Source organism: Pleurodeles waltl, chromosome 7, assembly GCF_031143425.1.
Source record: "Pleurodeles waltl isolate 20211129_DDA chromosome 7, aPleWal1.hap1.20221129, whole genome shotgun sequence".
Lineage (NCBI taxonomy): Eukaryota > Metazoa > Chordata > Amphibia > Caudata > Salamandridae > Pleurodeles > Pleurodeles waltl.
Genome location: NC_090446.1, coordinates 580,220,051 through 580,246,794, shown reverse-complemented (window position 1 = coordinate 580,246,794; position 26,744 = coordinate 580,220,051). Strand labels below are relative to the sequence as shown.

General features: G+C 46.6%; 1 protein-coding gene across 5 annotated transcripts in view; it reads left to right on the top strand.

The window, feature by feature from the left end:
• The window catches only part of PRR14 (proline rich 14), a 419,901-nt gene that overhangs the window by 44,816 nt on the left and 348,341 nt on the right, over positions 1-26,744 (top strand). For all 5 annotated transcript variants that reach the window (XM_069244395.1, XM_069244393.1, XM_069244396.1 and 2 more), the window contains 2 exons: positions 6,328-6,514; positions 21,401-22,460. In XM_069244395.1, coding sequence (XP_069100496.1) covers positions 6,408-6,514; positions 21,401-22,460 — 1,167 coding nt within the window. In that variant the 5' untranslated portion in view covers positions 6,328-6,407. The remainder of the gene's footprint in view (positions 1-6,327; positions 6,515-21,400; positions 22,461-26,744) is intronic.

The window sequence follows — 26,744 nt, the reverse complement described above, 5'->3', positions numbered from 1 at the left end:
ATCACCCTGCAACGCCATAGAACCCTACAGTGTATTACAGAGCTTCTATGGGAACAAGGGATTCGATATAGGTGGGGGGACACCCCTTCAGACTCACTTTTGTGTGGAACAATAAAACACGGAGTGTGCGTATGTTGGAAAAAGCCTGCTCCATATTGGACATGGACAAACTACAGCAAGAAGACAACACAGGACCCCCATCACGGAGCTCTCCAAATTCCTGAATTGGAACACAGCGCTCCTCCTGCCCAAAGATCAAGCAGCTCAGCATACCTATGGAGACAAAGAGCCATAAAGAGAGGGCAGCCATCCTGTACCAGCTTTAGTTCCATGACAGACCCAGAGAATGACTAAAGATGAAGTAGATAGCATGTCCTTGCCTCACCATTTCCTGGTCTGATATGCAAAAGAATTGGCGTTCTCTTTACTGGAGAAGCCTGGTAGCCCTGCTCCCCCCACATGGTCATTTCACTTTCTACTGACGCACCTACCTCAACTTGTGCACAGATACACCTGGCTACCAATGACATGTATCCTTCCTACTTTGGCTATTTCGACCCCAGGTGTGTAATGGTTCAGTTATGATGTTCTATGTTATACCCCTTCTCCCCCTGCTTGACACTCTTCACCCAGACACATCTACCCTTGCTTAATCCGCCCTGCCAGACCAGCCAGGGACTTCGCAGCTGCGCTCATCCTGCTCCTTTCTCCAAAGCTCGCCTGTACACCTTAACAAATGGTTAAAATATTCAGTTACAATGTCAAGGGCCTCATTGCCCCATGAAGCGCTTGGCTCTACTCTCTTTACTTACGGAATCAAAAATCGGTATCTGCCTTATCTAAGAAACACACCTACTCGGGGCAGATTGGAAACACTTGCTATCCTGTTGGTTCGGTCTCCAGTCTTTATTGTCCAGCCCAGGGAAGAGGGCAGGGTGGTGGTGCTACTAGCCGCACACTCTCCAGGAGAAGTCATTCAGACACGAGCAGAAATACCCGTCAGGCTCCTGTCCCTGCGCATTGCCATGAAAAATTACACCTTTACCGCAGCTAATATATACGCTCCAGATGAACTACAAGAGGCCTTTATCTTGGAGGCTGTGGGGTGGATGATGGCCACTACTGATGCAGACGTTATTATAAGGGACGACTATAACCTTGTGACTAAACCTGAGTTCAAAGGATTGGACAGACAGGAGCATTGATACAGATGAACTGTGGGTGGCTGGTAGACTTGGGCCTAACGGGTGTGTGGCGTGTATGTCACCCAGCTGTGAAAGACTACAACTTTTTCTCAGTGCCATTCCAAACATACGCCAGGATAGACTTCTTCCTCATGTCTCCAGGCCTTTCTACAGCCACCTGTAGACATTGGTGTAGTCGCCCTTTCAGACCACTCACCTGTCTACATCACTCTGTTTGCCAGGCTCAACACCGTACTTGGCACCTCAACCACAAACTCCTAACTTATGATTCTACTACATTCGAAATTATTGACACCATTCATACCGTCTTAGATCCCAATGACAACACGGACACCCCAGTAGCCTTGTTATGGGACACCCCGAAGGCAGTGGTATCGGACCGTTTTATAGCTATTGCCACCCAACTCAGTAGGGACAGAAGAGAAGAACCAGCTTAGAGGGATGAGTAAGGGAGTTGGAGGAAGCGCACAAACAATCGGGGTCCCATAAAATAAGGCGCCAGCTCATGATGGTGCGCAAGCAACTTAAGGCCCTAGATAAGGCAGAGTATACCCTCTTGCGTACTAAACAAAAATACTATGCAGGGGGAAATAAAGCAGGCCCAAGTCCTCAAACAAAGGGTGGCTGAAATAGAGGGATCACCAGGCAACATGATATCCCAGGACGAACAAATTGCTAGGGAATTTAAATGCTTCTATGCTACCCAGTACACGGCAGAAGAATGGATTGATGTTGCAACCCTTTGATGTCACCCAAGGCAGCGACAGGGCTGCCCCCTATCTCTGCTCCTTTTTGCCCTGTACATGGAGCAATTTGCTGAAAGAATCTGCAAACACCTTCAACATAACGGGCAACAAAATGGCGAGGGGAGGGAACACAAACACGCCCTGTACACTGACGATGCCATAATAGCAATCCCTCCCACTCAACTCCTTGCCCCCACTGATGCGGGACTTTGAGGCATTCAGAAAAGCACCTGGGTTCAAAGTCAACCTCTAGAAGTTTCGAGCACTTAATATTACCATATCAAAAGCTGACCAACTTCAACTTGCTCACCTTTTCCATTTTGCATGGGCTACCCAAGGTGTTGTATATTTGGACCTGCACATGCACTCCACGCTGACTCGCACAGCTGAAAATAACTATGCTGCACTTCTTTCCACTGCATAATCCGATCTTCTCTTTCTTGGCTGGCACAGCTTGCAGCAGTCAAAATGACTTTACTGCCCAATACACTCTACATTATGCAGACGCTGCCACTACAACTTTCCCTGCACATACTTAGTAAATTACATTAACTTAATGAAAACTACATTTGGACTGGTGAAAAGGACGGCATGGCAAAGAAGCACGTTCATCTAGCCTCAGCGATGGGTGGCTTGGGCATTCCCCATCTGACACGATACTGCCAAGCGGCCCAGCTCTGCTATCTGGTGGAGGGGTCCAGACCCTGCACGCATCCTAGATCAGGCAGTAGCCAGGATTCATATCTGAAAAGTGCTGTGGTTGCCCAGACCCCATAGGCCACCGGGGTCGACATCTTCCAGTGGTCTGGGCGACGATGGCTACATGGGACAAGGTACAAATATCACGGATGGTCTCCACTTGCACCTCACCCCGAAACCGGGGAACCCCGTCTTACCCCCGCCTACTATGAGACTGCATTTGCACAGTGGCAGAATGCCTGACTGTAAGAGAATAGCTGACTTATTTGACCAGGATGACCTAGTCGATTTTGTGCAGATCCAACTCAACTATGATTTCCCCTCTAACGCATGCTGGCAACATGTTGCTATTCAACACTGGTTTACACAACCTGGCATACTCCCACATGCCAGCCGACACCTTGCGCCATTTGAGAAGTGGCTTTTCACCCACCACACAGACAAAAACCTCCTATCTGACATTTACACTTTCCTCAATGCTCTGTTGCCTCCCACCAGGTTAACGGCACAGCAATAATGGAAACTGAATTGTGGACGCCCCTTTACCCCTAAAGAATAGTCTGACATACTACACCAAGCTCGTACCTCTGCTTGCAGTGCTTCAGGCAAAGAGACATTACTCAAAATAACACACTACCAGTACTACAGCCCAGCCAGAACTGCTAAGTGGAAACAGGGCAGAGACACTAATTGCTGAAGGCAATGCAGAAAATTGGGCACACTAACACATATTCTCTGGCATTGCCCCTAAATACAACAATACTGGATGGAGGTCTTAGCTGACATTAGTGAAATGTATGATACTGACGTTCTCCAGCTGCATACTACTAGGCCTCCCCAATGTCATAACCTACCCCCTGGAAGTCGGCAATGGAACAGGCTTTTACCCTAGCCCTCTGTGCAGCCAAGCAAGTCATACTGTCTAGGTGGAGCACGAACAGAACGCCAACACAACTCAGTTATCTGCCTAAGCTATGGGAACTCCTTGACATGGAAAAACTGATGGCAGTCGTGGACCGAAAGATGCCAATTTGATAAAAGTTGGGGGTCAGTGTATACAGTTTCTTCTCCATGAATTCAGGGAATTAACTTGCCCAGCATATTCAAGCATACTGCACCTTACTCGCACAGAACATAATGCTGATTGAGAGATCGATGTGAGGACTTCTCACACACTCCCGGTAAACGGCCCAGGCATACGGAACACATTCTCAGTGGGGGATGTCGAGCAGACCCTACCCGCCATCCCCTGTTCTCCCGTCCTCTCTCCCTGCCGCTACTTGCCTCTTACTTGTTGCCACCTCTCATTCTGTTGTTCCTCACCAGCCAGTGGATGTAGGTGAGACTATTGTTGTACTCTTTCTCTATTAAAACTAATAAAACAGCTAAACCTAAAATTCTAGATTTACCTTGTCACATTTGCTGCACTCCAAAGACAAAGTTAAAATGTCTGGTTATGTCTTCTGAGAAATTGCAGTTTATTTTTTTACATGGGGATTGGTGTTTTCAAGCTCCCCTCGCTTTGGACTCAGAGAAAGAAAAGTAAAGTGAATTATGTTATGTGATGAAAATTTATAGAGCGCATAGCTACCGAAGGCCTCCCAGTCTTGCTGGGGGGCAGAGTTTGTGAAAGAAAAGTCTGTATGATGTCATTTTTTGTAATATACAGCAAAATGTAAATACCTGTAAATAAACTGTACTCAGCAGTTCAGAAAGCAAAAAAGAAGCACATTTTTTGTAATTCTGAAGTGTGATGGAAGCAAAGATTTTAATAGGATCAAAACAAATTGAGACACTTCACCTAATGATGCATAAATGGTAAATATTTGCTGTGATTTCCACACATCATTATTTTTGCGCACTATAGTATTATCAGTAAAACCATTTGTGCAAATTAAGTAGGCATTTAAGTGTAAATTTTAGTTACAGTAAGCGCATCGCCATCCTCATCTCCATTAAAACTAGGTGGGTCGTTAATGTTTGTCTTTCTAAAAAGTGAGTTGTGTTCGAAAAAATTAGGGAAGCACTGGTTTAGAGGACAGTAGGAGAAAATCACTGCATTATAAACTCAAGTGTTCCCTCCTGCCTTTTTTGACAACTATTCTGCAGGAACCTCTTTGCCTGAATTTGGTAAACCGTAGATCAAATTTTTCAATTTAATTTGCAACAGTTATTGAAAGATTAACAAAATTGCATTAAATCTATGTTACAAAGAAGTTAATGGTGGTGTCTAGAACATTTTCACCACTTGAAAAAGTATGTGTGACTTGTTACTTGCATGTTGATTGGTCAGCTCAGTGATGTTTACAAGGCCTGTCCTCGACATCATAGTCTAATTTCAGCCACATTTGGCATTCAGTTAGCCTGTTAGTAGAGCCTTGTCAAATCATGATGAAGTTTTCTGTTTACATTTTCAACAGAGTGATTTTTGCCTTTTTTTTTTTCCTGGAATTTGAATACTAAAAATCTTTCTTTTCTCAAAATAGGTCACATATAATATTGTTTACCCTGAGGATATAGCAGCTACAATGCTATTCCTTCCATTCGTAGGAAAGTCTTACTTGGTTACCCCTTTGTTGTAATGTTTCAGGCTCCCTTTCTGGCTGTGGTTTATTTATACACACCACCTATATTCCTAAAGTCAATAGAGTTGTGACTCAATTTGTAAGTAAGTGCAATACGAAGTATTAAAAAAAAAAAAAAATGCACAGATAGCTTTCTAGTCCTATCCCAGTCAAACCTCCCTACCCTCTTTCCCATCACATCATATTTTAGGTAACCTGCTTTCTAGTGGACTCCACACATTATGTTTTTGTACAGCACCAAAGTCTGAGATGTTACTGGTGCAGTCAAAGTTTTCTTTCTAAACCTCTCTGCTACTTGGTTTGTCCATATCAGATTTCAAACATGAAATGAAGCAATAAAAATACAGATGGTGTTGTAAGGATGCCTTTAAGTTGTGACGCACCGCAAGAGTAACACCTTGGTTTGACCGGATGTGCCATTGAAACAGTGGCACATCTGGTCAAAGGTACTGCATTTAGTTCTTAAGCACATGTACTGGGTTGCTGTTGACTGGTTGAGCGTGAAGTAGATTGAACTGCAATGTTGTAGGTCAGGCTGAGTGTGCAGCATATAATGTGAGTGTTGATGTTATTCAGTCTGGTGGTGTTTGGTGTTACGGATTAGGTCAGATTGGCAGTCATAGAGTTTGAGTTGCTGTAGAACAGACCGAGCGGGTGCTTTGAGCTAGGAGGAGTGCGATGCAAGGGATTAGATGGAAGGTGCAGTGAAAGTTTTGCAGCTGATCGTGCTTGCTGCAGATTAAGTTCAGACTGCAAGTGTTAAGTTAAATGCAGAAGGTTAGTCTGAAGGTGCTGGACATTTTGTCAAGAATACTTTGGTTGGGATAAAGGGGAACGCATTGCTCATTCAGTCTGACATTGGAATCCTTATGTGTAATTTTCTTATTTGATTTGATGTTTGAAGCATGTGCTGAGGGCTGACCAAGGTACATCAAGCATTTTAATAGATTTTTCTTGTCAGAGGCAAGTAGAACTGATTGTACAGAAGTAAGACAAATTATAATACAGGAATAGTTGTTCTGGACTAATGTGCCTGTACTCTACAACCCCTTGCTCAGAAATGTTTAATTCTTAAACCTTTTTTTTTTGTAGATGGTATTGCTGCTGTCAGGAGGCATAAGGATGCATACATGGGTAGTGTTTTGCCAGAACTGTGAACTCTGAGCAGGTGGATGACCATGGACACCAGCTTCATGGTGGGAAGGCCAGAAGACCATGGTACCAGCAGCATATCAAGTTTTGAACGCTTCCACAGACGTCAGAAGCTTCTCATCTATAGGTTCGCTGCTGCAAATCACTCTCCCAACCATATGTTCATAAATGTCCCTATTTAGCTAAAAAATGTATCAATGGTATCTACGTGAAGGAGTAAAGAGAACATTTGCTGGAGATCTAAAGCTGAAAGTCTTCAACCACAGAACTTAAATGGCTTTGAGACCAGTAACTTGTTCTGTTGCTTTCCGTTAAATATGATTGTACCATGACGCAAAGTTGTTTATATCTCTTGCATATAGATTCTGTTAGCTTTAACTTTCCCCCAGCTAAACATTGTTCCTGAAAGGCTATGGAGCTGTGGAGGATGGTATGCTCTGCCTATCCAATACTGGATTTCTCTTCTTGACTTCAGTAGTGCAGCCACCTTCTGCAAGGTTTCCTTAGTTTGAGCATACTAGACATGTGCTATTACCAACAACATGGAGGGGCTTGGAGTCTGCCCATTGGTTGGCTTTTCTGTCGCTCCAGTTTGTCTCCCAGCTTCTCAATCTTGTGTTTGTCCCTCCCTTGGACCATAGCCTCTTTACCATATCTTTTGAATGACCGACTTCTATCTTTTCAGTGCTTGCTTTTCATGCACTACTTTTTTCTTTGTGGTTATGGACTCCACAGGCAGGAGTAAATGTACTTTACAGCTGTCTCCCTTGTGTACGTCTCTCCCCATGTAGTTAGTATTACTCCGTCGACCATGTGATTCTTCTCACCCTTCCATGTTGGCTGCCCTTGCGTACTGCCCCTATTGCTTTCTCAGCCTCCCTTTCCAGGTTCTTCTTTGTCTGCTGCCCCCCGTGCCCCACTTCACTCTCTCAGAGTAATCTGCTTTCCCCAACCCTCTGTGTAGCTTCCTCCCATTCACACCCTCAGTGTACCTTCCTCCCATCTGCACCCTGTGTACTGCTTCCACCCCCAGTGTTACTTAACTCCACCGACTTTAAAATAAAAGAAAAACACTTTCATATTGTTTCCTTTTTAGTTGTAGGTTCACCCCTGATTAATAAGTACAAAGAAAACAAAAACAGTGACTGAGTTATTTCATAGTTACACAAACGTGTATTGCACGCACTCACAATCTGATGTGGCTGTGCAGCATGGCTAAAAATTATTTTGAAAACCAATAGGTCCCAAATGCACAACCTGTGTTGCCTTTGCCAATGCTCGTTTTTATATTAATGCCTCTTAAAACTTGACATATCATTTACTTTTATCTCAAATACCAGTATTGCAGTTCCATCTGTCTTTCTGTAGTGTGCAGGCCACCATCTTGTGGACGGTCAAAAGAGCAAGGATTCTCCATGGCCCAGGGTTTATCCTAAGCCCTAAAAAAAATAAAAAAAATATAACAAAAGGTTATGATATACGCCTGTCCCACTTAAGTGAACTGTGTCTTCTCAATGTCCAGATGACGTATTCCCTTCTGGTGTAAGTGTGCCAGTATCGGGAAATGCCTATGTTCCACCCATGAGTGTTGGATGCTGTAGTCAGTTCACCACCCTCCCCATCCCGACACCACTTTCCTACACCTATGTTGATTGATGAATTGGAATGCAAACAAATACACTGGGTGGAAAACTGGAAGGGGAAGAAGCATGTGTGGTGTGTTGGATGTGGAGTGTGAGTATCTGATGTGGTTTGCAGTTAACTTTGTGGATCACTGTCAGCACCGTGAAAGTTTGCTGCTTGCAGCTAGACCCAGCTAAAAAACAACAATCAGTAAGAAAATTATCATCATCCATATCTGTCTAATGTCTACCCCTTTCTCCTATAGTGTACTTTCACTTCCAATACCACTTGGAATTGCACCATTAGCTGATGTGTTTATGTCACACAACCAGTGTCTTCAAAGATCTTTGGCATCTCATTTTCTTGCAATCGACTAGGCCTCTAAATACATGTCTTTGGCTTTGGTGTCTCTTTTTTTGCTGACTTCGGTGATGTACTTCCCTACTATCCAGGTTAGTACAACAGCCAAAGAGATAATTTGTGTCAAAAAGCTATATAATAGCAATGAACTGAACTCTTCGCCTTTCATATTATCTGAGGACAAGTTTGCCATGGTAAGCCTGATGTGAGAGAGAAGAATAAACAGCCATAGTTGCTGCCATGGAATCAATGGCCATCACTGCACAGTTTCTCGTGAAAGGCAGATCATAGTATTTATTTTAATCTCTTCAGGTTGTTTCATTCCACTTCACACAAGCAAGTTTTAGCTGGTGTGCACAACTGTAGTCTTGCAGGACCTCTTGAGATGCACGATCTACTGCTTTGTTTCGGCGTCACTTTTGATGGCCCTCGCCATTCACAGATGCTCCATCTTACTTGAAGACGTTAGCTGTTTGAGTTTGTGACAAGATAAAGCAGCAAAGGTCCACATATATATTGCAGCCATTACCCACTTCCAAGCGAACCTGGTAAAGCATGCCTTTTGATTTAATCTTTGACCCTCCCCTTTCAACCCACCCTCCCACCCAGAGCATAGTTGTGATACAGTGTTTAATTTACATTTTGCGACTTTGCATTTCCTACCGCAGAAAGGGATTTGACTCAAGTTGTGTGCTGCTGTTTTGAAAGAGACACTCCTAATTGTTGCACCGTCATGCATAAACATATGGCCAAAATGAGAGAACCTAGAAAGATCTGAGGAAATACTTTTGTTCTTTCTTGACTGATGATTGGATTTTTCATCTGTGGCTACTCGAATAGTGAACATGAAATTTGCTCCTGAGGGCTTTTCTGGTGTGCTGCACGTGTTGAGACAGTATACACAATCTCCTTTGACATTCAGGGGTTAACGTTGAATGAATTGTTACCCTGGAGGCATGCATCTCTCTTGGTATTGGGCCCTTCAGTTGCCTCCACAACAAGACATATGGCTATGGAGAAGTACTACATTCACAAAAGATAATGCTTGCTAGCCACAGCACCGCCAGCTTGCAGTTCTACTCAAGGTGATCCCTGTAGTCCTGTAAACACAAGAAAAACAGAACTGCCTCTGCAGATATTCCTGCAAGACCAGATTCCACCCTTTTGACATTCTGTCCTCTGCAGTATATGATGGAGATGGGTACAAAGATGGATATTCTAGAAGAAAAAGGCAGAGCTGATGGGGCTGCAATGTATCCTTTGTGATGCCCTCTGCACATTCTTGCAGGGCTAGCATGAGGGATAAGTAAAGGATTTCCAACTTGCAAGCTTTGAAGGGATCAAGTGTATGCCTGGCACTCCTGGTGACAAATCTGTTATACTTTCAAGAATCACTGCCTTGGTAGAGAGCTGATGGACAGACAATATTGCATCAACCGACTCTCCTGGCGGCTGTAAGGAGCTTAGGTGCACCCACCCAATCTTCAGGCATGAAGATGGATACTGTGGATATTATAGAAGTTCATGAACAGAAACAGCCACAAGCAAGACAGGATAACAGCGATCAGGAACAGTAAGTGAGAGAAGAGCAGGTGTTTAATGTAGATATGGAGGTACATACATGATAACTGCATTTCAACATGCTGAGAGTATCACATACACTAATAATCTAGTTGTACATGATTACAAAGGAGATTCTGGTAACGTTTCAGCTTGAGAGCATAAAAAGAAAAACTGCTGTATTACAAATGATGCAATAGGAAAAGACAGAATAATGGAGCATGTGCTTGGTGTGCATGTACCCTGAAAAAAGACACCTCTACCAGTCGGGTGTTTGAGGGGGTGGGGTTGGTTGGTTTGGGGGAGCTGGTGGGATGGAAATGAGGTGGATTGGCAGGCCATTTTACGTTTCTTTTTACTTTGTCAGCTAAAATACATCTGTGTATGTTGCACTTAATTAAAATGTTAATACATTTCCTTATACATGTATGGTGAAGTGGAAAGTTCCACCTCAAGTGAAACTCGTCCCTCAGAGCTACTTGAAGCGGACACTGGAGGTGTGCCCCACAGGGCAAATAAGTGTTGAACCACATCTAAAAGGAGATGCCTCATATGCCTGGCAAGATTTTGCAGACTGACTGTTGGCCCTTGTGTTCACAGAGCAGGTTGGTGAAAAGCCTTATTCCATGTGTTGCACTCATACCCAAAGCCTCCACGTTTCCTGACGGAGAAGCTGAGATTCCACTCCTCCCTACTTGATGATATAGTACAACAAGGCTTTGAGTGCTAACCAAATCACCCTCAGTTCAACCAGCACTCAAACGGAGCCACAGAGAACAGAAGTTTTTGACTTCAAGCCTCCCATATGAGCACCCGACCCGATAGCAAATGCACCCATGACTGCTGATAGGAGGGAGAAGGAGAGGAGTAGAAGGATATCCCCTAAAACAGGTTGCATTCCAGCTCCTGTGCAGAGGCCCAAGAGGGCACACTGACATCCTATAGATGTCCGCGGTGTTGGAACCGCTGCCTGCGGATGCACCAGTGAAAGCCTCTTTGAGCCAGAGCGCGTACATGACGAGGAGGATCTGGGAAGCCTGCAGACCAAGCAGGAGAAGAACCTTCTGAACTAGAACATGGATCCCTCCTGAAACATCAGAAGTATATTCAGAATGTCCTAGGTCCTTTGAGGAGGAAGGAAGGACTGGTTCAGATGTGTTATCCGTTAGTCTAGTTGGGACTTTGGTTTGTTGATGGGAAATCTCAAATTAAACAGCAGGGACACTGTCACCCCATCGCGCTGGAAGAGATAGACATGGCAATCTCAGCGCTGAAGGCAGGGAAGACTCCATGCCCGGATGGCTATCCTACGGAATTTTATTCCAGATATAGGGACCTCTTGGGGCCTCTACTACTCACCCTATACAGGGAGGCACTAGAAGTGGGTGCCTTCCCTGATGCCCTGGATCAGGCCACAGTTGAGGTCCTTCCCAAGTCTAAGCCGCCATCCTTGTCGTGTGCGAATTATAGACCTGTATCGTTGATCAACGGAGAGCTGAAGATATACGCAACAATACTGTTGAACCATCTGCGGAGGGTTCTACGGATTCCATCCGGACCAATATGGCTTCATGCCAGCCCGTAGCACTAGACAATGTATAAGACGGCTAAGTGTGGCACTGGCTCACGGACATACTCTCCGGGGACCCTTGGCACTGATACTAAAAGACTTCGAAAAGGTGTTTCACACTGTTGATTGGGGATACCTAAGACAGGTTCTGATTAAGGCCAATTTTGGCAACCGGTTTCAGTGTATGGTAAACTTGTTATATCACTCCCACATGGTCGGGGTACTGGTCAACGGGACAGTGTTGGAGAGCTTTCCCATTTGTAGAGGGACACAGCGTAGGTGCCCGCTATCCCCCCCCCCCCCCTTCTTTTTGGCTTGGTTATTGAACCATGAGCTTCGGGGAAACCCTTTAGTGACTGGCTGGCGCTGGCCCCAAGGGGAGGAAGACTGCATAGTGTTGTATGCGGACAATGTGCTGCTATATCTGTCCGACCCAAGGAGAGTGGTCCCAGATGCCTCCACCTCTTGTGTCTGTTCTCTGAGGCATCTGTGCTGAAGATTAACCCCAATAAGTCCCTTTTGTTTCCATTGACAGGATCCCAAGAGGCAGTGGACTGGCAATCTGGACTGCCTCTGAGGAGGCTTAGCTTCACATACCTAGGAATCAAAATAGCACTGGAGCCACCACTTTTGTGGGCGGTGAACATCACACCCCTAGTACACAAGGCTAAAACCGATTTAAAGAGGTAGAGTACATTACCCTTAAATTCATTATGGCGCATTGCATTATTCAAGATGATGGTACTGCCTCGCTTTCTGTACCTTCTTCAGAACCTTCCAATACAGCTTTCATCTCAGTGGTACAGAGAGATAGCGACCTTAATCACAGCCTTTCTATGGCAGAATAAACGGAGGTGCCTGAGCAAAAAAATATGTCATCGAAACATATATGAAGGCGGGTTGGGGATGTCTAATACACATTCCTACTACCTAGCCTCTCAGGTTCTTGTGCTCCATGACTGGCTCACCAGGGAGTGGGTGGACCTGGCTTATCGGCTGGAAGCTCGCGAACCTGGGATTTTCCCGTATCATGGGGATGATGTATGGTGAACTGCTGTCCCAGAGTATTCCGGACGTGACCAAAATGGTAGTCACTGGGTGGAGGGAGACACAGAGGCACACAGGGTGGTGAAAGAAACTAACACACATAACTCTGCTCTTGAAAGGGACATGGCTGGGGGAGGTGAGTGCGTTGGAAGGCTTTTCAAGATTGGACACAATTGGCATAACCGTACTGGGTGATGAGTGGAGTGGGTACCATATGCTTTCCTTCAAAGAACTGCAACAGCGATGCAAGATATCACACACACAGTTCCATAAATATTTGCAGCTGTGCCATGCACTAAAATGCCATGTACCCATGCCTACAACAATTCCAGAATTGATTTAGTATAATGGATGGAAGGGCACTGATGGGGAGGTTGGTTAAAGGTGGAATCTCCCAGATGTATTGTGCAATTGTACTAAATGCTTTTGAGCCAGTTGCCACTCTGAGAACTAAATGGGAGGCATGGGTCGGGTACATGGAAGATGACGATGGGTGAGTCGCCCTTATAGTGCCAAGAGTAATCACTATCTCATCTAAACTGAGACTGGTGCAAATGTACTATCTACATGGTGCATATCTCACCCCGTCTGTACCGTGTTGGGCACTGGTTCGGACCCTGCTGTGGTCGTTGCGACAGCTCCCCGGCAGGATTCTTTCATGTGGCATGGTCACGTCCAGTTATAGGACGCTACTGGGAGCAAGTATTGATAGAATTATCTACGGTGGTTGGGGTGCACTAAAAATGTCGCATAAGATGGTCTTGTTGGGGGTCATGGAGCGGATGGAAAGTTCCAGAGCAGATAAACAATTGGTTGGAAGGGCTCTTATGGTAGCCAAGCGAGACATTGCACAACACTGACTAGCGAACTACCCCCCCCACGCTGACAGAGTGGAAGAGAGGAGTAGACTGGTGTGCTCAGATGGAGAGGCCTGTCTTCAAGGCCAGAGGATACCCACAAAATCACAATAACATTTGGTCAAAATGGATGGGAGGTCTGGGGATAGACACCAAAGGGGAACCGTACTGTTAAAACGCACATCTTGCTATGTTTTCAGTGAGAAATGTATTAGTAATTTGGGTCTTAAGATACAGGTCCTGCACGTGACACAGGTCTATGTATGCCTTATTGAGTCTGCTCTGCAGTGACAAGTTGTATGTTTGTGTTGAAAAAAACTAATAAACATTGGTTATCAAAAAACAGCAGACACAGACAAAATGCATCTTATCTTGGCATGCTGGGGTGGGTACTTTATTACTTCAGTGATGTCATTGAGGAGTCCTTTCCTGTGCTGATATGGAGCCAGTGCCCATTACCAGCCTGGGAGAGGGATGGAAAAGTGTCCCAGTCCATTGTGGCATCGCTGAATATTCAGCAGATGAGGAATGTGTAGGTAAATAGAGTATCCACGAGAAAGATTGTTAAAGGAGGTTAGTAACTTTTTCTTTATGTGAAAGAACAATCCAAAATCCTGAACGTGTGCTTAAATATGCAGTGCATATAAACTGATCGGTGATGCACAACTTCAAGAAGTAGGATTTTAACTAAGTAACTTCACTACTTTAGTCCAATTCCCTATTATGACTTTATTTTAAATTCGATTAAAGTTGTGTGACTCTGACGGCAACCTGGTTGCATTAAATGACAGTTTAGAGAGTTTACATAAGTTTAACAGCCTATTTGTTTCCTTCCTTTGATTTTGTTTGGTACTGAATAAACATTGTTTTCCCCTTGTTAAGTGTGCCAATGTTTCACACGTAAGCTGAGATACTCAGAGCCTTTAAGGTTCATAAAGGTGCCTATGAAGAGGAGGCATGATCACGGGGGGCTTGGCTAGCCAGCCAAGATGGCGGGCGCTGGTTAACAGCGCTCTGTAGAAAAACCCCATTTATCCTCCAATTTCCCTAGGATCGGGGAACAAGCCGGCGATTACTGCGGTGCCTGGCCGGCCGCTGGTCCCTCTGGCGCTAGGGGGGGCTGTTCGGAGGTGCGCCGGGCCCGTCTGCTCGGCACTATGATTCCCTTACGTGAGGCCAGGTGGGAGCGGCCTGGCCTGCCGGAGCTGCGCGGACCGGTAGAAGAAACGGCTGGCCCCTTGTTGGAATTCCTTCGGACAGAGGAGTGACGGAGCCCTCAACGGAGCTGTGGGAGGCGGCCTATTCATTGCTGCCTGGCGAACTGGGCTGCGTGCAGACAGACTGGAGTGTGGCTGCAAATAAGGTGAGTGGTATTTCACCTGGCCGCAGGGCGTGGCATCGCTGGACTGGTGGTGGCTGGCCAGGTGGAGCCCGTCGCCCCTGGACGCCCTTGGCAGCGAGGCGGTTTGGGTGTACCCGGCACCTCGGAGTGCGGACAGTGGGGAAGCCCATGCACCACTTGGCAGGACCAGCCCTATGAGGGCGTGACCCGGTGCCCCTCAGATCCCAGAGGGGTGGAGCGGCTAGATTGGCACCTACTTTGGGACCTGGCATTTTCAACTGAAGTGAATGGAAGCTGAAATGACAGCCTGGTGTCTACCACTGCTGTGGTGTTGCAGTTCAGAAGAGCGGGTGGCATGCTGTGTTGGTGGATGGGAGGTGATCCTTTGTGCCTGCACGGAACGAGGAGGGAGGCTGCTCTTGCTGCTGCGCCTGGACTGTAACATCGCGCACGCAAGTGGGCCTCCTGCATGGACAGTAAAACGCAAGCACCCGCATTTGAATCACGTCCTGTGGTGCATTGCCTTCTTCTAGGCGACAACATGGCGGGCATGGGTCAGCTCCGCTCTGGTACTGGGACCAAACCCCAGGTGCCGCGGCCGGAATCTACGTCCCTAGACGACGCGGTGTTGGCAGCAGTGTAGCGCATAGGTGCCTCTCTGGAACAATCTCGGCCCTCGTTGGAGGGCAAAATTGACAGGGTGGCTGGCGATCTCACCCTACTACACGCGGACCACCGCAAGTTAGCAGACAGAACCCGCACACTAGAGGACCAACTTCAGGACTTGGCGCCTAAGTCGGACCAGCTGGAGACCTCACTGCAAAACTCTCTGGAGCGAATAGAGACACTGGAGCGCCGTGTGGAAGATACAGAAGGTCGCACCAGGCGGAATAACCTTAGAATAGTGGGCCTGCCGGTAGCAGCAGAAGCCCCGGATGCGGTTGCTTTTTCTGAGTCCTGGCTGCGTGGGCTGCTCCTGACGCCCTGGTTCCTGCCAGGGCCCGGCCACCCGGTGCAGGCCCACGTCCATTCTCCTCCGGCTCTTACATTATGCGGATAGGGATATCATACTACGGGCAGTACGAACATTACCTCCAATTAAAGTGCACAATGACCCGGTTTTGATATTCCCAGACTACACCATGGCTGTACAAAAAGAGCTGGCATCTTTCCTGGTAGTCAAACGCAAACTCCGCTCCCTTAACTTGTCATACTCTCTGCTATTCCCGGCTAGATTGCGGGTGGTGGCAGGCACCAAAACACGCCAGAGGTGGAGTGGGACTGGCTGGAGTCTTCAGAGCTGGTCAGCCGACGTGCTTCCGTCATACCTGAATTGGGGACTCTGAACCTGCAGCCCCGTAAACGTCAATCGCAAAAAGCGCGTAGACACGGGGGAAGTGTGACATGCCCCCGACCTGGAACAAATCATGCAGGAACGCCGCTGTGCATTGCAGACTGCGGCAGCCATCGGGGTCCTCTCCGTGACTTCCGATGGCGAAGCAGACCCCACTGATTCTATTGGAGATATGGGCTCTTCCCCTAAGACCTCCTCTGAACCTGGATCATCGCGCTGCCCCGATGTGACACCTCAGACGGCTGATGCCGCCTATGCATCGCTCCATACAACAGTTTGCGGCTGGGTCAAAGATTGACTATCCTGACTGGCTGCTTGTTGTGGTCATGCTGTGTAGCCGCCTGGGGGCCGCTGGGAGTGTGGCCTCCTTGTGTCTCTTGCGCCACACGCTGTGCCCTGCTGTAGCTGCTTCCCCGCTTTCATACTAGGTTAGGGGTATCCGCCTAAGCGCTTCCACTTTTCCAGCGCCTGGTTTACCTCACACTCCTACTAGAGAGGATTCCCCCCCTTTTTTCCTTACGCCAGAATTGTTTGCGCTCTATAGGCGTATCATCTGGTTTGGGCAGACACATGTTGGTCCTCCACCCTCATGGTATTCACTCCTGTTACTATTGGGCCTGTTGTTAGCCCCCAGATGTTGTTGTTGACATGTTTTGTATGGAGCCTGTGTCCACTTTGTCTGCCCCCTTCTTGGGACCCCGCTGTTATGCAGTTGGCTCTCTCTGTCCCGTGGGCTGGGCCACCGTCCTTCCGTTTGTTCACTGACCCACCATGAACCCATTTAAATTTCTTACATGGAATGTGCGTGGCATACATTCGCCAGCACATAGATATTCCATCTATTCATACCTCAATAGACATTCAATACACATAGCGTTGCTACAGGAAACCCATCTGGTGCAATCTGAAGTGGCTAGACTACAGCGCCGCTGGCGTGGGCAGCTTTATGTGACAAGCTTCTCCTCTTATGCCAGGGGGGCTCTTATTTGGATTAAACCGGGCACCCCATTTATGGTTGATGAGCATGTTATGGATGACCGGGGGTGTTACGTACTGGTGCGCGGGTGCCTCGTGGGCCGGGCTGTCCTGTTGGGATCTATATATGCCCCGAACACCGACCAAGCCTCCTTTTTCCATGCACTCTCCCATCTTCTGGCACTTTGAAGTGACCTCCCCTGGTTGTTGGGGGGTGACTTTAACTGTATTTTAGACCCCTCGATGGATTGCTCCTTTACCGCCACTACCCACTGCTCCCACAGTTACGGCTGCACCGGCATTGTGCAATTGGCTCCACCACTGCGGATGGTGGATGTGTGGCATCAACGCAATCCCGCAACTAGGATATACTCATTTTAATCTGCACCACATCCACTACATGTCCATCTCGACAGGTTGGTGTGCACTACTAACTTATACTCTGCAGTACAATGGACTGACTATTTGGGCCGCACCCATTCGGATCATAACCCACAACTGCTACATCTGGGTTGGGACTTACTTCCGTCCCGAGCTCCTGGAAGATGCGTCATCTAGGATCTTTCTAGACCAGGCAATCCCGAATACTTCAATCACAATGTGGGCACAGCATCCTCTGAATTAGTTGAATGGGAGGCATTTAAGGTATTTATCAGGGGTCGCTGGATGGGTACACAGTGGAACCTACGGAAGTCTATTGAGAGTGACTTGACTAGAGTGTCTACATTCATATCCCATCAGGGATCTCTCCAATCTCCTTCTGCATCTGACTTGCAGCAATTGACTGAGACCAGAGCAGAGCGCATCTCCTTATTAGAGAGATTACGCTGCCTCAATTACGCAGCTCATTCGGCTCGCACACATGCTCTGGCGGATCGTTCAGGTAAATTGCTGGCTTGGCTTATCCGCCAAGACCACGATCGCAGCCCCATTATGACAATCCGTTCGGTAACTGGGGACATGCCTCATACTCCCCGGGAGATACACTCTGAATTCACTGAGTATTATCAGTCACTTTATCGGTCAGCTGTGGTAAATGACCTGGAAACAAGAGTTTACTTTTTTTTCGGCGCTCACCTTACCCCGATTGTCAGATGATCAGTGAGCAGAACTTGAGGCACCGCCGACGCTGGAGGAGGTGTGTGAGGGAATACAAGCCCTATCAGCCGGCAAAACGCCTGGCCCGGACGGACTCCCATCTGATTTTTATAAGTCTTTCTCTGTGACGCTAGCGCCCCGTCTTCTTTCTCTTTATGAGCGGGCGCTGCGGGGAACGCTATTGCTGGCCTCGCAGCACGAGGTGCTATTGGTGTCGCTCCCTAAGCCGGGTAGGGACCCATCTGAGCTGGGCTCCTATAGGCCGTTGGCAATGCTTAATACGGACTATAAAATTCTGGCTAAGACTCACTGGAGTGGTCCTACCTGTTTGATTTGGTGCGCTGCTTCGGATTGGGCCCATATTTCCTGCCCTTAACCCACTTGTTATATAATCGGCCACGTTCTAGGGTTAAAATCGGCACCTATATATCTGAATCGATTGAGGTGGGTAGGGGCACCAAGCAGGGTTGCCCCCTCTCCCCATTGCTGTTTTCTCTAGCGATGGAGCCCTTGGCTGTGGAGTACGTCCGTGATATTGACAATGTCCCTCCCGACATTGCAGACATCCTAAGCCGCTTTGCTGTTTTTTCTGGCCTCCATGTTAACTGGGCGAAATCATGCCTCTTTCCTTTTTGACCCTGGGCGGTCGGACCCGAAACTGAGAATCTCTGGCATAGATGTTCCGTGGCAGCCAAGATCCTTCCGCTACCTGGGCATATGGATATTTCACATGGAGAGGGACTTACGCAACAGCAATCTCCGTGGGGTGTCGTCATCCATCCGATCACAGATGACCTTCTGGCAGACTCTGCCGCTGTCGGTCGCTGGCAGGATCGCTCTCCTGAAAATGGTAGTCCTCCCCCGCCTTCTATACTACTTTTCCAATTTGCCTCATTATGTTCCAGCTAGTTTCTTTCGTGATTTGGAACCTAGATTACGGGAATTTGTTTGGAATAGGGGTCGTTGTAGGGTGGCGTTGAAGAGACTCTATTTGCCCCTTTCCCGAGGTGGCCTCTCTGTTCCAAATATGGAACATTATTATTTGGCCTCCCAGCTTCAGTGGGTGGCATGCTGGCTGGCGAATCTTCAGCTGGCTGACACTGCGACCAACTCCCCGCCCTGGACGCTAACCCAGATTTCACATCTCTCTCACCCCCTCACTAAACCGCGCGCCCCTACGGAGCTCCTGCTGAATGTATCTCACTGCTGCTATCGCAGATCTCTACGCCTCACTGATGACAATGTTTCCTACGCTCCAGCACTCGCGTTGCTGGGTACACAGCGTGACGCGCGACTCTCAACCGCTGCGGAATTGGCTGACATACACACTCGGGGTGATTTTATACAGCGAGGGTGTGCTAATTCAGTTTACGGAGCTCACGCAAGAGACGGGACTGCCAGCGGGACAATTTCTTTTGTACATTTCATTGCTGCTGGCACTTTCACACGGATGGAGAGACATGTCTTCTGAACCCCCTACGCACCTGCTGGTGCAATATTTACAAGTTATGGGACAAGGCAACCGCTTGATTCGTTGGTTCACTGATGCCCACCAGAACACTTACAGCAGGGACCCTCATTAACTTGCAAGCCACTTGGGAGGGCGATCTAGAGAGGCCATTTACTGAAGCCATTTGGTCGGGGGCACTGTCCAGCCATACCAATGTCTCCCGCAATGCCAGATTCTGTCTCATTTATTTTTACATACTCTACAGGGCTTACCGCACACCAACTCGTATTAACAGGTATTTTAACCGAGTGGACTCCGCTGGCCCTCGCTGCAGAGAAATTGGGGTGGAATTTCTACACATGTTCTGGGCTTGCCCCTCCTTCAGCACTTATTGGTATGCAGTGGCAACATCCCTATCCAAGTTTACATCGTGCCCACTACTGTTGGACTGCTGCCTCCTGGGTCTCTTCCCGAGAGCCAAAAAACATAGTGTCCGCAAGATTCATGGACTTGGGTCTTTTGACAGCTAAACGTCTCATTACTAAAAGATGGAAGGACACCAAATCCCCATCAGTACTAGCCTGGAGACGCACCTTTATGGTATGGGCGGAGGGGGCTGCACTGAGGCGTGAGGATGCTATGGGCCTGCGCACGTATCCCATTTTGACTGACTGGGATGTGATGTTGGATCATTTGCGGGCAGAGTATCAAGTTGTCATTGATAGTGATCCGTTGGTGCCCGACAGCGAGCTAGTAGCCGCATAGCTGCCTTGTTACTTGCATTTATTGCCTGGTCAGCTACCAGTATGTACACTCCTCCAAGCTTCGGCTGCTCCTACATGTTTTCTTCTTTCACTGATGTACATGCATTGTTCTGCCCACGAAGGTGGCTGTGGGATTGTTATTATTCACTGGGTCCTCTGGGGGCATGGAAGGTTGTGGGTAGGCTCCAACGTTATGTTACCAGTTTTGTTTGTATTATGCAATCTTTTTTTCTTCCATCATTGTTGCTTCTGTGCACGTAGTAACATTTGCTTACATGTAGGACCTTTTTGATATTGAAACTGAGCTGACTCTGGCCTTGCCGGAGATAAACTCTGCTACTTGGGATGCCACCTCTTCCCTATCAGGATTATCCGATGCGTCCTTGATTGTTGGTGTCCTCATGGCATCTATACATTTTATTCTTGTTGTTAGCACACTATGAACTTGGCAGTATTTTATTGGTTCCTCTGCACATAATTCATACGTGCAAAGTGTAAGGCTGTGAAATGTATCTGACTGGTGATATTGCCACTACCACTCTGTACGGTGTAAATTGTAGATCTGTTAAATGGATAAAATTCAATAAAAAAGATTTGCAAAAAAAAATGAAGAGGAGGCATGATCACAGATAATTAACACTTTTTAGTTGCCTACGGTGCAAAATAATAACAGCACTCCGGTATATGTTAAAAACCTTTCATACGTTTATCACAAGTCATCTTAATCATACTTTTCAGCTTAAAATGGAATTAGTGTGGGAAAGGTCAGTCACTCTTACAACTTTTGAGCGACATATGATTTCACAATATACTTTTTTTGTCATCTAAGCAAAGTGAGCCCTTGCCAAAATTAGCATTATCTTTTTATGTACAGACTGTTAGGTGTATTTTTTTTAATCCATTTATAGGATTTACTGACACATGTCCATTTATTTGCTGGATGCATTTATTTTCACTGTTAAACATGTGTGTGATCCTCATATGCATGTAATTTCTTGCTGTTCCTTTTGTAGACCTTCTGTTGAAGACGAAAGCACCGCACTACATCCACAAACCCCCAGGAAACAGGAGGCTTTTAACACTGAGATCTCCACAACTCCTCGTAGAACACCAAGGTCCAAATCTTCTCTCCTTGACAGTCCTCTCGTCTGCAGTGTTACCCAGAACCATGGAGAGAAAGGCTTGACTTGTCCCAGAGAAGCTCAAAACGCAGAGCAAAACTGTACCACCCCACGCCGGACGCCCAGGTTCAGGACTGTTAACTATGACAGTCCGTTTCCCAGCAGTGTTACTCAGAACATGATAGACAAGCAGTTGGTCTCTCTCCAGGAGGCTCATGACCCGGGAAAATATTGTCCCACCCCTTGCCAAACACCCAGGTCTGTTAATCAAGATAGTTCTTTGCCCACTGTTTTCAATCAGAAGCAGGAAACCTCTGTCCAGGAGGATCATGACTCTGTTGGGACCTGTTCCATCTCTCGCCGGACACCCAGGACCAGGCCTCCCAACCAAGACAGTCCCCTTCCCAGTAGTGTCATTCAAAACATAGCAGAGAAAGGCTCCCCTGGTCTTCATACTCCTTGTGGCTCAGGGAGGACTAGTTGCAGCCCCCGGCGGGCAGTGGGGACCATGCACCCTGATGACACACTCGATAATGCTGTTCCCAAGAGCCTAGGAGATCAGCAGTTTGCCTCTCTCCAGCAGGATCAGGAAACAGGACAGTCTTGTGCCACCCCCCGCCGAACTTTAAGGGCCATGGCAGCCAACCAGCACAAACCTCCCCACAACACTGCCACCCGTAACTTGATGGAGACTCGAGCTCCTGCTCTGCGCAAAGACCGTGCTTACCTGAGTAACGATGAAGATCAGAGTAAAAAGAGGAAGGTAAAAACTGGCCTGCCCAGGGAAACGTTAGTGTCACACATGTCACCTCTGACCTACAAAGCACAGAGAAAGAAGAAGCAGAGGAAACACTTGGGGGTGAACATATCCCCAATTGAAAAGTCTAGCCGTAAGTTTCTAGCAGTGGTCCTCCATGATGTTGCGGGCGCACCTCAAGAAGATCCTGAACAGGTAAATACTAACAGAGTGGGCTCAATCAGTATTGTAACTCTTACGTGTTAATGAGGTTGTCCTCATCAACTAAAAATGTCAGCCCTTACTAAGAAATATCATCATCCTTAGATTTGGGCAAAGTGCATGGTTCTGTAGCACATAGTAAATGTTACTTCAAAATATAGATCTGTTGTAAATTGCAGTCTTGCATAATGGCTGAAATGAAGACTCAATGGAGTAAAATGTAAAATTCTTAAGTTGGAATCTAGGAGATTGAGTACGAAACTGCATTTGTAAGATATTGTGCTAGATGCTTCCCACTGCAGATTCCTCATATTTTGAGTCCTCCAAGACACCAAACTGCATTTGGAAACTTTTCAATAGTCACAGCTTACACTTTCGTAGTGACATGGAGACACACACACACACCACACCACACCCCCTCTCTGTACGCTGACATCAGTTCTATATTCTGGACCCTTCAACAGAAATCTGGAGCTCTGCTCCCAACTTTTCTCAGGGTCTCCTGACTTGCGAGGGTCATGTTCCCTTGACAACTGTGTGACTACAGGGGCCCGCCCCCGCCTTCTCCTGAGAAGCCTAGTGGTTACCAAAACCAGGTGCCACAATTGTGTGCTCCCTCTTGAACTTGTGCAAGTTACTATATGGCTTGCATGGATTTGATTAGCACTGCGTGTAAGAATTGTCCACTGATAGTTGATATGAATGCACATTGACATCGAGGCTATTACTTGATTCTCATCCTGATGACAGCTTTTTAGGCCAGTTGTAGGGGCTGAAACATGTTAACGGTGTAGATGAGGGTCTTCGGACCATAGCATCCTAAAGAACTTTTTTCTTTTAACCTATACCCATGTTTATTATCAATAAAGGAACACCCCCCGTCCCTGGTAGGCTATATCAAGTGCTCCTGGAATCTTGGTAGAGCCCTCCCTGGCTTCCCGATGAGAAAGCATGCCACTGTGAGTGGGTGAGGGTCATATATAAAAATAAATCTTTTACTTCCTTGTTGTATTTCTGTTCTGACTCTTGAGAGAAGGGCCAGGAATTAATACTTCAGCAGAAAGAACACTCGGAGTGGCAGTGCTGTTTTTAATAGGGAGAGTGTATTCCTCTGATTTCCCCCCCCCCCTTCTTCGCTTGCATGGGAAAAGTCTTCCTTCCCTTCCGGTGCCTGGTCAATTTTCTTGGCCCCAATTGTCCCTTTTTATTTTTAAATAGTACAGAATCAGTGGTCACAAGCCCCAGGGAGTTGGGAGGGCCTAGTGCAGGGTCTCCAACCTTTTCTGTAGTAAAAGCTACTTCAATGAAAATCATCCAAAGCTATGCATATTAATAGAATTGTAATACTGACCACATCAGACAAGTTTACATGTACGTTTTAAAATACATTTTTGCAGTTTTTTAGACTGGGCTGCACACAGGAGAGCTACTTATGGGTAGCTTGAGAGCTACTAGTAGCTCATGAGCTGCTTGTTTGAGACACCTTATCTAGTGGTTGCCATGCAGAAAGTACAGCAGTAAATGATGTGATGGAACAAATCATATTTAATACAAGGCAGAACATTCACACAACCAACACCAACAATACTTATTACAACAGATGCCTCTAGTATGGGATAGGAAGTGCGTATAAACACGCTCAAAGTATGAAGAGTCTGGAAGGAACAAGATGCTATAAAAGACATGAATATCGTGGAAGTGAAGACAGTGTTCCTAGCCTACACCTTTAATGATGGTGTTTGTTGGTAAGATTAAAAACACAATTGGGACACTATGGAATATAATGGTTCATGGTGTTGTCTAAATCCTAATGGCCAACGTGTTTCCGCTCTCTCATCTAGCCGAACAAAAAACACCATCATTAAAGGTGTAGGACACACTGGTGATTTGTTATGTAATTTTAGCTTTTATTTTCATTCAACTGGATCCCCACTTTATCCAGAAAGATATAATTTCAGCACTCCCTTCGAAGTTCCTTTAACAATGAGGTTAAGTCCCTCCAGATGGTATCATCCTACCTAAGTGGGGATAGGTGGCCAAATGATGAAGCATGACACTATGTGTATGAGACCGCCTATTCCGTAAGGCGAATACTCCCACTCCCCCATATACTACACGGCCACCACTAACACACCTCGTGCCTGTAATTAGATCACCACGTCCGTGATCTGATGACCAGTTGACCAGCCCAGACCAGCCTGTTCACTAAGTTCCCCATACGCTGTGTGTTGCAGAAATTTGGGAACACCAAACATTTAGACCTATTTGCAGCTCCAGAGAACTCGGAATGCTAAACCTTCACATCCAGACAACCATTTCACCAACTAGGGAATGCCCTGTTGATAGTTTGGTCCAGGACATTTACATGCTCTTTTCCCTCAATGCCACTGTTACACAAAGTGACCAACACATGCAAGAGAAGGAAGATGACACTAATTCTAGTGGCCCCACAACGGGCGAGACAGAGATGGTTTTCAGAACTCATAGTAGCGTCACAGGGAAACATTCTAAAACTACCAACACAACCTGACTTTTCAATAGAAGGAGGAAGAGTACTACACCCAGAACAATCTCTTAAAACCTGGCAGCCTGGCTCCTGAAGACTTGAAGTTTGGTCATTTAAAACTATTGGAAAACACAATGGCGGTCCTCAGAGAGTCACAAAAGCCGATTACAAGGAAATGTAGGATCGCAGAATGGAAACGATACTCCTTATGGTGCCTAAGGAATGGTCAATCAAAGAAAAACATAGCAAAACCAACAGTGTTTAAATATCTTAACACACCTGCTAGACTGCAAGTTAACATATTCACCTTTAAAAGTACACTTAGCAGCAGTAGTGACCCACACAAGAGGACACATAGGAAGAAGTTTTTTTACAGCACCAGTAGCAAGAGATTTTGAGTAGGGACTAAAAGAAAAGCACCACCAAGAAAAGTACCCGCACTCACATGGAACCTGAATGTGGTACTAACTCAGTTGATGAAAACACCCTTTGAATCCCTACATAAAGCCACACTAAAGATGCTCTCATTGAAAACCGCGTTTCTTCTAGCCATAACATCCCTTCGTAGAGTGAGTGAAATACAAGTGCTCACAAACCAAGAACCATACTGAAAAATACACAAGGACAGAGTTATGAGGACAGATCCACAGTTTCTACCCAAGATAGTGTCTCAATCCCACATAAATCAAACTATACAAACACCAACCTTCTTCCAAAATCTGAAGAATCAAGCAGAGAGCGCTACATACGCTAGACACAATGCAAGTGATAATGTACTACGTTGAAAAGCCAAAGTCAAACAAGAAGACAAATCAGCTATTTGTGTACTTGCAGACAATAATATAGGGAAGGCAGTGACCAAAGGTACTATTGATAGATGGATCACACAAGCCATCCAACTATGTCACAAAAGAGTGGGGGTAAAACTGAATTCCTCCCCAAGTGCACACTCAACTAGGAAGAAAGGCGCAACCATTGCCTTTCTAGCAAGCAGACTGTTACGAGATATATTTATGGCAGCAACATGGTCTTCTTCACGAAACGCTACATATCGACAGTCAAATGAACAAAGAAGCACAAGTGAGGCAAACTGTACTAAAATATTCTTTCACAAATTTAAAACTGTCTTCAACCCAGCCACTGCAAGAATAAAAAAAACGCTATAAAATCAATGCACAGCATATGACTCCTGAAAAGATTCACCCTGCAAAACAAATAGTTTCTTACCTATTGGTGTAGTGTTGCGGCTTGAAGCTGTTTCTGGAGTTCGATGGCATCTGTCGCTGTAGATACGCATGTTTTGCAATAGCTCGCCATCTGGTGTTGGGCTGGAGTGTTACAAGTTGTTTTTCTTCGAAGAAGTCTTTCGAGTCACGGGACCGAGTGACTCCTCCTTTTGTCTCCATTGCGCATGGGCGTCGACTCCATCTTCGATTGTTTTTTTTTCCGCCATCGGGTTCGGACGTGTTCCTGTCGCTCCGAGTTTCGGAACGGAAAGATAGCTAATTTCGGAAGATTTTCGTCGGTATTGTTGCGTTCGGGATCGGCGTAGTTAGATTCAACACCGCATCGAAGATCGAAGAGCTCCGGTGCCCTTCGGGGTAGTTTTTCGATCCCCCGTCGGGGCCTGGTCGGCCCGACTGCGTGCTGAAGAACGCCAATGGAACGGACCCCGTTCCGTTTCTGCCCCAAATGCCACAATAAATACCCCTATACAGACCAACACTTGGTCTGTAACCTGTGCCTGTCACCTGAGCACAGTGAAGACACCT